Source organism: Eucyclogobius newberryi, unplaced genomic scaffold (genome assembly GCF_026437365.1).
Source record: "Eucyclogobius newberryi isolate DKJ021-1_F unplaced genomic scaffold, fEucNew1.0.hap1 SCAF_2, whole genome shotgun sequence".
Lineage (NCBI taxonomy): Eukaryota > Metazoa > Chordata > Actinopteri > Gobiiformes > Gobiidae > Eucyclogobius > Eucyclogobius newberryi.
Window position 1 is genome coordinate 16,985,024 of NW_027315834.1, and position 11,598 is coordinate 16,996,621.

The window sequence follows — 11,598 nt, forward strand, 5'->3', positions numbered from 1 at the left end:
AACTCCTCCACTGGACACGGGAGGCCAGAGAGCCCCGGTTCAGCTGAAACACAACATGAAACAATAGATGCCATGGTCCGGGGGTCTGAGAAGGCCAAAAACATGCATGATACTGTGCATGTGGCCAAGTGACCAAGCTGCGTTTGTTCTTAGTGCACTAAATTGCAAAGTGAACTTTTTTTGGCAGCCTAGTCCTGGTTCAGTCCTTCTTGAATGCTTTTTAAGACCTGGTTTAGACTAGTTCTGTGTGGTACTAGACAGAGCTCCGAGTCCTGCTCGAGTCCCGAGTCCTGCTCGAGTCCCGAGTCCTGCTCGAGTCCCGAGTCCTGCTCGAGTCCCGAGTTCTGCTCGAGTCCCGAGTTCTGCTCGAGTCCCGAGTTCTGCTCGAGTCCCGAGTCCTGCTTTAGTCCTGCTAAATTTGTTATAGTTTATCCATGTTTTTTCTGGTAGATATGGTTGGTTTACTCTTGGTTTGAACCTGGTCTTGTCCTAGGTCAAGCCAGGTTTCTGGTAGTGCTCAGTGCTTTTGTCCTGGTTTTAGTAATGTAATACTGTTATGATATTTTAAGTCCTATGTTGATTTCTGTTGTTGAATTTTCCCACTGTGAGTTGTTTGTGGATCTTAAAGATATAAAACATAAAATTGTGGTGTGATTTTGTAGTGCGGCCCCAGGACCTTAACCCTCCGAAAAATCTTGCACCCTTGAAAATATAATAGGAGACGCCTGATGTATGCTCTGTGTTAACAATTAATGCCATATAAGAGTAATACCTCCTCTTTAAGAAATCTAAAACAATGATATACAGGAGGGTAAAAGCCTCCAGCTGGAGCAGACTCTCAAAGACTGCAAACAATGAATGGCTTTTTACTGCAAGTGGTTTTCTTTGAAACGTCCTTCAATTTAAATCATAAATGCCAAAGTGAATACGCCAGTTCAGGTGGGATAATTATAGCTAGATTGCCAGATGATGACAAAGAGATTAAAATGGGCAGGCAGTGTAAAGTCTTATCAAACCTTGTGTGGCAGCTAAGGGTTGGATGAAAGGTAAAACACAAACACGCTCACGCACGCACAAACAGCTGGTTTGATCCTTGTCTTGATACATGGGTCACAATTTTGATATAATTTAGATTTTGTTGGGGGAAAAAAACAAAAACAAAACAATAAAATAAGGTTATTCTGTTAAAATAAAACTAAGCTTTTTTTGTGTGTGCTGCCATGTTATTTTGTGCCGCGGCTCCTGAAACTGCTGCGCTATTTGACCGCGCCGCTTTAGACCGCGCCGGGTTAAGGTTAGGGTCAGGGTTAAGGTTAGGGTTAGCCATGAGGCTATATGGCAGTGCCGCGGTTCCTGAAACTGCTGGGTCATTTGACCGCGCCGCGGCTCTGCAGCCACGGCCTTAATGATTACACTTTAGCTCATTGAAAAAAAAGAAGAAAAGAATACTAATAATTGTGTCTAGTAGGGGCATGTGTGTTTATGATATGCAGTCAAACAATCGCCACCAGACTTCTTTTTAGTGCATTTATTTGTATTTGTTTTGATAATTTATTTGACTATAAGTGTGTGCGGGTCCTGACTCTACAGCAGCCCTTACTCTTTCTCTCTGCTCCTGGTAAAGGAACACACAGCGTTCTCTATCGAACCACCAGTATCGAATGATCTGATACCATCTCGAGAATTGTCCCATTCCTAGTCTGAATGCAAGGTTGGTCATTCTCAGAACCCTGCTCTGTACATTTTCTCCCATCCATTAAAATGAACAGATAACTAATCCTTCAAAACAATTAGTTTTTTATGCTACAAATTGCATGAAACAATACAAGGACTATGCCTTGTATGTAAATGAAGATAAACTAAAAAAGATAAACTAGTTGGTTTTACGACAAAAACGAATGCCGTATTTTCATTAGCCCTACTTGGCTCGGCTCTTGAGCTCGTGGCCCTGCTCAGCCCTTGTTGTATTTCCATTACAACTGCTCAGTGGTGCTGTGTAAAACTGGGTGTGGAAACGGCACAAAAAGACCGCCAATAAAGCAGAGCCTAAGAAGCAGACGGAATTTCAGACACAGAGGAAGAATACAAACCCGGAGAACAGCGAACAGGACAAACATTTTTATAACTCACCCCGTGAAGCTAAAGTCAAACTACAGCGTTCTCATCCATGTCCTTGTCATATTTTCCTTCCCAATTAAATTATGACCACAAAACATAGATATTAATCCAGTTTGAAACGTTCTTTATAATAACAAAACATTATGCGGGTGCAGATCTCCATGTGAATGAAGCTGCAGCTGATTACACAGTAAACTCACTTCCTGTGTATTTTATTGTCAACTTTCTGTGCATTAAAAGCTTTTATTCGTCCTACTGCACCGCATTTCCAAAATTATAATACGACAGTTTGGATGTGCATCTAAACTAGAAACGCAGTGCTCCGCTTGTTTTCTTTGTCGTCTTAAAGCGACTGGTTTTACCCTGGACAGGAGGAAACAACTGAAGCTAGATAAGCCTCGGAGAACACAGCGGTGTTCTGTCTCCTGCTGCAGAAACATTACACTTTTACCCAATCAGTGTCTGACTCTCTGTAGATATCCCTTTGCCTGACAAAGGCCTGGAGCTGAATATGTGCATGTTCTAAGTTGTAAGTTAGGCAGTGTGAGGGGATCTGTATAATTAAAGAAAATAACATATGAGGAGCTAAGTAAAGTCCAGCTAAGACTGACCGCCTGGCTTAGAGAAATATCAATGGAATAATTAGATTTGCTTCATTTGAGTAAGTATGAGTCCATGTGGGAGGACAGTGAAAGATAAACTTGTTTGACGGCTGTAGACTAAAGCGTAATGTTGCACATACACACAGGAATGCTGCCAAGCAGGACCATTCACACTACACAAAGTAAACAGTGTCATTATAAACCTGATAAAGATGATTGGCATGGCCTTACCTAGTTTGACGAGCACCTCCCTTTCCAGATCTACAACCTGCTTGATGGCCTCTTCCAGGGAGCAACAGAGCGTCATTTTGGGCCGCAACAGTTCTAGAGTATCAGTGATCATGTAGTCAATGTCGATAGGAAATGGGTGATCTTTGGTCCAAACGTCCACGCTCTTCTTCCACCAAATGTACCTCTGCAAAAGTAAACACAAAGGGTAAACACAAAAGTAAACACAAACTCATAGTTCCCAGCCATGCTGGAAAACAATGCAGTAAAATTGATAATATTGACCCTGGCACCACCTAGTGGTGTTACAATGCAACTGAATACAAAATATATACAAAATATTACTTGACATGAGAAAAATAGTGTCACAGGCATTCCATAACAATCGATTTTAGAGAGGATAATGCACTTTTTTTTAAAAAACTCATTGTGATAAAGTATCTTACCTGAAAATATACGAGGAAACAGTCCAACTTCTTTTTGCTGGAGCCTCGATCAAAGTATTGACCACAGGTGTCAAGCAACGTGCAAACAAGGCGGATGCGGAACAGGTGCTCTGGGGGATCCAGTAGACTGGGGGTACCATCTTGATTTACCCCAAAGCATATGAAGGAGAACAGGGTGCGGAAAATCACAGCAGACTCCACCATACGGTAGTTATAGAGTTCACCAAGAAACTTGGCACTACTAATGCGACGTTGGTTGAATTTTGGTTGATTAACCTGCAGTAAGAAATAATTAACTTTGTGTGATAAATAAAAAGACATCAAAAAGAAAAAACACACTTTTCGTTGATCTGCTCCATTACCTCCATTCCTAGTCGGATGTCCTCAAGGACTCCATCCACCACATGGATACCTACATCTTCTTGGTAAGCCACAAGTCCTGCCAGCAGATTGGCCACGCAGTGGATACTGTTGTATTTGACATTCCAAATGTTGACCATGCAGCAGATCAAGTAGCTCTTGGTCTCAGTTTCCTGCCAGGGCAGCTTTCGCATCTGTCTTAAAACCTTCTCAGTTGTGACCTTGGACAAATCCTTGTACAGTAGCTTGCGGATGTATTCTTGCAGTGGAGGCCTCTTTTTCCTCACAGTTTTCTCAATTGGAGGGGGGTTACAGTAGTAGTAAGCATTTTCCACCATTGTTATATAACGGGCATCCAAGTGCTGAGCTTGCTTTTTGCGCATCATTTGTTCCTAAAATAAGAGTAAAAGTGGAATCATATAAATATCATTAACCAATAAAGCTGTACACTAAACGGTACTTTATGGCTTATACTGCTTATAATAATTAATAACACAAACCAGGAGAACACTAGTACGCAGATGAGACTCAGGTGACCTAAAGAGAAACCGCCCAGAGGTCTCCAGCAGTGTGCATGCCATTTCAATGTGGTGATGAGTGAAATCTGAAAGCAACATCTATTTGCAAACAGAAAAGCAGAAAGTGGTTACATCCATTTGCCACATACATTATAACAAAGCCCTAGGGGTACTCACCTTAAGACAATGAAGTGTATCCGTTTTGGGAAACATCTTGAACTTGGCCAGTTCCCCAATAAATCTGACAGTTTTGTTTTTTGTTTCGATATTTATCTGGTCCTTCTTACGTATCTAAAAACAATGAATATTTACAATAATAATGTAGTTACATTAATATTAGGCAGATCTTATGTATAATAGATATGTGAATTATTAAACATTTTCAAATGTCTTACATGAAATCTGAAGTCGCCCTTTAGCATGGAACAAAGATCCTCAGCCACATCTGACATGCAAGGATGGAGAGTGGCCACCAAGCGAGAGTAAAAAGGTAGCAAATCAAGCCTGAAATAATTTTACAGTTGGTTATTTCAAATGAAGGTCTTGGTTCAACCCGTATCAAACTCAATCTGCTAAAATAAATCACTACAGCTAAGGTTTATACAGTACTGTGAAATTTGGACTATATGCTTTGAACTCTGCGGCCTATACAACAATGTGGCTAATGAATAGTTGCTTAGTACAAGCGCAGGAGCAGAGCCCGATGTGGAGACAGAGACAGGTAAATCAGCGCACACAGAGAAATCAAGAGCCGAGGGGACAGTAGGGTCTGCTCAGGCATGTTCTCTGTATATTAAGCTTCAAAATGTTTTTTACAATCTGACATATTCAGAGTGAGTAAAGGGTAATGAGTCTAAAGAGGAACTGAATTTAGACGTGTCTAAATGCAAATACAGTTAGAGCACATGCAATACGGCGGTCTGCAGTTTATAATCCACCCCTGCAATGAAATGCCCCAACCCGACCCACGGCACCCGTCATCCCGTGTACCAGCTTATACTACAATGTGGACACCTGTGATTTGAACATACATATGTAAAAGAAACAATTTTAATTTTGTTGGTGTAGCTTATATCCTAGAGCGCTCAATAGACAGAATATTTTACGGTATATTGAATACCTTTGCCGAGGAACTGTAAACAGAGCCCGAACCAGTTTCCTCCTGTTGGCCTTGGTATTCATGTTCATGCAGAAGTCCATGGCAGCCTAAAAACAAAGGTTTTCCATATGAAAAGAACCACGGCAGGAATGGGCTAAAAATGATAAATTACCTTATCAATGAGATCTCTGTTTACACAGTTGGGAAGCTGTTGGATAAAAGCATCTACAATGAGCTTCAGGTGTGAGCCGGTGTTGGCCTCCTCGTCTTCTTGTTCTAAAGTTGAGCACATTGAGAATAAAATAATAAATTTACACAAAAAAATGTTTTCCTTTTCATAGGAAGTATTTCCCAAACCATGTGTGACTTAACCAGTAGCTGTGGTGATCAGTAGCAACTCAAATGTCGGCCGTTCAATCTCAGTGCATTGTGTCCTAGGGCAACACACTTTCTTCACCATGCCAGTGCATGAATGTGATGATTATATACATACTAAATTAGTTGACAATCATTTCAATAATCCATCAGTTCTGATGAATACAATTAGTTGTTTTGCCAGTCCCAAAAAATCCGTCTAGGGCACCTGGGGCTTTATATCGCTCTCTCGCAATAAATTCATATTTCTTTGATACAGATGTAAAATAGTAATATATCTGTTTATCATCCTTTAAACTAAAGGTTATAGCTCAGAAATGGGACAATATTCAGCATGTTGCATCTCCCTGCGTCTCTGCAGACACACAGACATGCGCCCGCTCATCCGTCTTCTCCTCTCCTCTGCAATTCAGCGGTTAAGTAAACTAATGCAGAAAAGAGGGGCAATATTCAGTGGTAAATGTGTGTATCTGCAGCGCCTACAGCACCCGCTCGTGTCTTTCACACTCGTTGCCATCCAGCCAAACTCCTCACTGTTCTTTGTGTTTTTATGATCTCAGTGAAAGTTAGGGTTGTGTTCAAAATATCGATACGGCGATATATCGTCACGGACTCGATACAGAATCACAGTATCGATATTTTTTAGATTGAAAAAAATTATATATATATATATATATATATATATATATTTTTTTTTTTAGATTTTTGTGGCCCGTAAGCTTTAACCTGTTACCACCCACCTATTTTCGCCCTGTGCACAATGGTTGGACATACCCAAATGGCATTGCTTATTAAAAGAGGATCTCATGTTCCACATGGAAGTGTGATGCATCATTAGAAAGCTTAGGCCTTCTAGTTTCTGCAGATGTGCACATGAACACTGTCAAGGCATCAGAACTTACACTACAGAGGCCCAAACATAAACAAAACATCCTTTTTTAGTCTCGCCTGAATATTGTCAATTTGTAATGGTCCTGAGCAGGACATACTTCATTGTGTGCTGTTAAGATAAGATAAGATAAGATATTCCTTTATTGTCCCACATGGGGAAATTTCATTGGTGCAACGCAGGTAGATACAGAGGTAGATACAGAAGAACAGATCACTTATAGGAAGTCTGAAAAACACTTTCAGTAGAAGATCTCCTATAAAAAGTGTTTTTCAGACTTCCTATAAGTGATCTGTTCTTCTGTTCACTGTACATGATGTTTATCTTATTGACAACAACTGTGTAAAGTTTCAGATCTCAGATCTGGTGCTGTTGACCTTTTTGTATCAAAAAGTATATTCGGAACAAGTGATCCAAATATGTGCCAACTGTGCCAAACTGTTTTATTACAATTTTAGCTCCTCTATGATCATAAAACATACATTTTTATGTTTTGTAGGCCACTAATAGCAATTATAACTGCTAAAAACAATATATGTGAAAATGTGTAAATATGAGTTTACCCATGAATTTCCCATATAGTGGTTAAAAAAAAAATATATATATATATAATATTTTTATTTTATTTTTGTATTGATATAATAATACATATATCTAACAAAATGCACGTCCAAAAGGCTAATAAACTCAGAAAACGTTATGCGCAAAATCCTGCCGAGAAATCTGGCTCTTTACAGCCTTCCCGGAGCCTTACGCACGAGAATACAGAAGATTCTGTGTCAATAAGCCCTTTGTCCCGCCTACCAGGAGAAAGGTATCCTCATTGGCTACAATAATGTGTCACTCAAAGTCTCCTGCGTGCCTGTTAGCAGAAGCTAAGGGCTAAAAACTAAGATGGACGCGCGCTTCGGGAGCGCCGAATTTTTTTCCTCCGGAGGCTGTAGCAAACAAACCCGGTGACAGAAAAATTCGTGGATGGTCATTCTGTAGGTAACAGTCTAAGGAAGAGATAGATGTCAAACACTATCGTATAAGTCAAACAGGTAATTTGTTATGGACGGAGAAATGCGCCGGACAAGCGCATTCTCGTCCGGCGAGAAACGAAGAAAAGTTTGTTTACTTGACAATATCTCGAAATCGGAGAACTTCAGGAAAAATACAAGTGGATATTGTTTTTCAATGGTTCCTTACGGACAGACTGAGTACAAGGATGTACAGAATTAAAGCCGTTTCGTCCGTCATTAACAGCAAACAGGTAGGACATGCGTTTGTAAAAGTTGAGACTTTCTCACAAACTATTGGCAATTGCTTCTTGGGGCATATTATTCAATGTAAATCAATGACATATTCGTTTTGTTGAGAAAATAAGCTTTAAAATGATGTATGGCTTGCTGGTATTGACCACGGAAATAAAAGTGATGATGTAAGAGAATATTTGAGATATAGAAAATGTTCGCCGGCGGACAGGTGGGTGGTAACAGGTTAAACGAGGTGGAATGGTCCTTTTGATATGCTGTTTGTGATGCGCTCCTCTCGGCTGAGGTGAGAAGGAGCTGTGGACAAATAGACTGCTTTGTGGATATATATGAAATTTCATACATTTTCTTATCTAGAGTAAAAACATTACCCATTTGGTAAATTTTTAAGACCGATTTTTGGTATCAGAATATGCAAGTATCGGGATACGTATCGTATTGTGACCCCTGTATCGAAATATGTATCGTATCGCAATACCCAGCCCTAGTGAAAGTGCTGCTAAACCCAATAAATAATGGCCCCATCGCAGTCACTTCACCTTGGTCATCAATTAGTTTTTTGGCCAGGTCTTCATTTTCTGTTTCTTCAGGTCCCTCCAACTCGAGAGGTTCATCTGCGATGTCCAAGGCTTCCAATTCTAACTCTAGCTCCTCAGCAGTGGTGGCATCCTTTCCCTCATTGGCATCTATAAAAGAGTAGAAACAGCGTTACGATACAAGGCAACAGTGTTTTTAAAATGAAAATTAACAAAGACTACCTTTGGTATCATCCTTGTCTTTTCCTTGATTTGTTTTCTCATTGTCTTTGAAGAGGATGGCTGGGACAAATGCCTTCAAGTCGACCAAGTTTTCATAAAAGTTTCGGGCATCTTCATCCTCCCATATCCCTCCCTCAAGGTCATATTCTCCAGGCTTTCCAGGGGTAAAAATATCAATGCCAGGGCCATGCTCTACGGAAACACAATATTTAAAGTTAATTTCAACAATCTGCAAATTATAATTTAAATTAGACGATCATTTACCAGAGTTGAACTGGTAAATACTTAAGATTAGCTGTTGGTATTGTTTTTAATGTTAGTTCTAGTTCATCCATTTTGACCCAACACATGCCCAAGGAACATTCAGTGCTTTCAGACACTGCCTTCTGGCGGTCATCTGGGATTCATAGAACCGTAATTACATACGTAACTTGTTTTAGTTAAGCTCTCATATGGGCTCAGGACTCTTCTAAAATAAGAGATACTTAATCTCATTGGCAATGTAATGGTTAAATAAATGTCAATAGGTTGTGTTCACATGAAATTAAAACTATACAGTTATGAAGAACAGTTCTAAAGTTACCACAGTGACAACGCACACATTAACAATCACAGCTAAATATGTTTCTTCCTTTAACCCCCAAGGAATGTTGACATCTCAAAAAGAAATAATAGAAATGTCTTTACCCTCTTGCACAGTCTTGTCTTGAGGTAACTCTGGCATATTTTCATCAAGCAGATCAGCTAAAGACTGAGTATTGGCCAATAGCTTTTGGTAGGATGTTGCAAACTCCTCATACTGCTTGTGTCGATCCTCACTCAGTTCTCCTTTCGAATGAAGAATTCGTCTGAAAAGAGAATTTGAAGAGATCACATATAGTTCTTTTGTGGTAAATCTGTATGACCAGATATCATAAATCTAAACTAACCGGTTCTGTCTCTCTATGTTCTGTAACTCTCTGTGGTCCTTCTTCAGGTGTTTGGCAAGTGATGTGAAGTATTCCCGTAAAAGGTTCTGAAAAGGCTGTTGTTTTTCTGCGTTGATAATCTCACTTGGAGGAAACGTTAAACTATATTTCTCTGCAGCCACTTTCACTTTGCGCGGTACTAGACCTGCTACGTCATCTCCACAATGTTTGCAGAAGCTTATGATAACTGACACATGAGTGTGATTCTCCCGGTCAGTGTTGATGATATTTTTCAGTTGCTCATAAATGAGCAGAAGCCCTTCTTTGTCAGTGAAGAGTCCTACAACAGTGAGCTCTGCAATAAAGCGCAGGTCTGTGCGCAGCTTACTAACATTAGGGGTCTTATCCTCTTTTCTAGCTTCGAAGTGCTTTTTCCAGGCCTGCAACAGTAACGGGGCAAACTCTGCATACCGTTGGTGAAACAGAGAGCAAAGATGGACAGCACAGCCCACATCCGAAATCTTAAGTTTTGCCTCTACAACAGAGCTCACTGCTTCTCCAATATATTTACTAAGGTTGAGAGAGGCAAAGTCATTTGAGAGCGAGTCACGTTGCTGTTCAGTAAGTGTTCGCAGTTTTTTGACAAAAGCGGTGTTCTTCTTGAGACTAGAATCCAGTCGACTGAAAAAGGTTTCTTCAGGACGACCATCTTGGGCACTTTGATTTTTGCTACGCAACTCCTTCCTGCAGTGATGTCGCTCCCAGGCTTCCTGGTGGAGTTGATGACACTCTTCCTTTTCCCTTCAAGAATACAAAATAACAAGGTTTTTAGTTATCATCATTGAGACAGAAATATGGATTAACATGATAAACAACAACACTACAACAGTGTATAATGGTAACAGGTGTCCAGTGACTCACTTCAGAAGGGCTGCCTCCTCTTCATGCTGTCGCCTGCTCTCCTCCTCCTGGAGCTTCTTTGTGTGCTCCTCTTGCTGCCTCTTCTCCTCTTCCTCTTTCTTCTTCAATTCTTCTTCAGCTTTCTGTTTCTCTTCCTCTTTTTTCTTACGCTCCTTTTCCTCCTTCTTCTTCTTCTCCTCTTCAATGCGTTTTCGCTTCTCCTCTTTGCCACCATCTTTTTTACCACTCATTTTAGTATCTTCCTTTGCTTTATCTCGAGGTGTAGCTCTCCTCTCTCCGTCTCGGTCTTTGTTATTGAAGGAAAACTCTTTCTCATCCATGTTTACACGCTTGCCTTCAGCAGGCATTCTGTAAGGTTAAAGAAGAAATGTGTCATTGCTGACAATAACAACGTTCATAAGACATAACGTTTTGAGAAACATTTATACTAACAAGAGAAAACTATTAAATATATATTGTAAGCTACATAACTTAATGTCAAATGTTAAACTTTCAACGTTACAGCATAACTATTTGATACCATGAGTGCACGTTAGCCTCTCGATATATTCATGTTACAGTATTAGTATCCAATGCCAAAATAAAATAGTAATAAGAGCACCACCAATACCGGTAAATTTCTTACAATAAGGAAATTAATGAATTTAGAATACAGAAAGAACCGTAAATTTATATAACACGTTTAGCATTAGCATTAGCTTCAGTCGCAAGCCTGTTGGAATAACTGCTAAGCTACTTCCGTAGAGTAAACCAAAATAATTTCGTTTTGACAGCCCAAAAATATTGTATATGGCGCGGTTATGTCCTCAAATACGACCATACAACGTTTTATCATAATCGAGCTTGCTACAGCCCTTGTAATATCAAAATGAATAGCTACTGTATGAGGCAGTTTACCTTCTTTTCGAAGCAAAACATCGGATGAGGGAAAAAGAACAACACAAAAATAAGGACCCGCAAGACCGCTGTAAAATATGCCTGTCTAAAATGTACCTTGGACGTGAGATGGTGGAAGTTGGACTCCGATCCATGGTGGAACTTGTTCAAATGCTTATGTTGGCTATATCAGTATTATTACAGATGCTTAAGCCATTATTTTTTTATTGAAAGAACTACATAT

At 39.9% G+C, this 11,598-nt stretch overlaps 1 protein-coding gene across 3 annotated transcripts in view; it reads right to left on the reverse strand.

Annotated features, from left to right (window-relative positions):
* upf2 (UPF2 regulator of nonsense mediated mRNA decay) overlaps positions 1-11,484 on the reverse strand; it is a 19,965-nt gene extending 8,481 nt beyond the window's left edge. For all 3 annotated transcript variants that reach the window (XM_072453851.1, XM_072453850.1, XM_072453849.1), the window contains exons 1-14: positions 11,376-11,484; positions 10,479-10,826; positions 9,579-10,358; positions 9,337-9,497; positions 8,650-8,841; positions 8,431-8,577; positions 5,544-5,647; positions 5,393-5,478; positions 4,668-4,776; positions 4,450-4,563; positions 4,255-4,371; positions 3,757-4,146; positions 3,395-3,670; positions 2,952-3,135 (exon numbers count right to left, since the gene is read on the reverse strand). In XM_072453851.1, the coding sequence (XP_072309952.1) occupies positions 2,952-3,135; positions 3,395-3,670; positions 3,757-4,146; positions 4,255-4,371; positions 4,450-4,563; positions 4,668-4,776; positions 5,393-5,478; positions 5,544-5,647; positions 8,431-8,577; positions 8,650-8,841; positions 9,337-9,497; positions 9,579-10,358; positions 10,479-10,825 (3,007 nt within the window). In that variant the 5' untranslated portion in view covers position 10,826; positions 11,376-11,484. The remainder of the gene's footprint in view (positions 1-2,951; positions 3,136-3,394; positions 3,671-3,756; positions 4,147-4,254; positions 4,372-4,449; positions 4,564-4,667; positions 4,777-5,392; positions 5,479-5,543; positions 5,648-8,430; positions 8,578-8,649; positions 8,842-9,336; positions 9,498-9,578; positions 10,359-10,478; positions 10,827-11,375) is intronic.
* Positions 11,485-11,598: the final 114 nt, after the last annotated feature.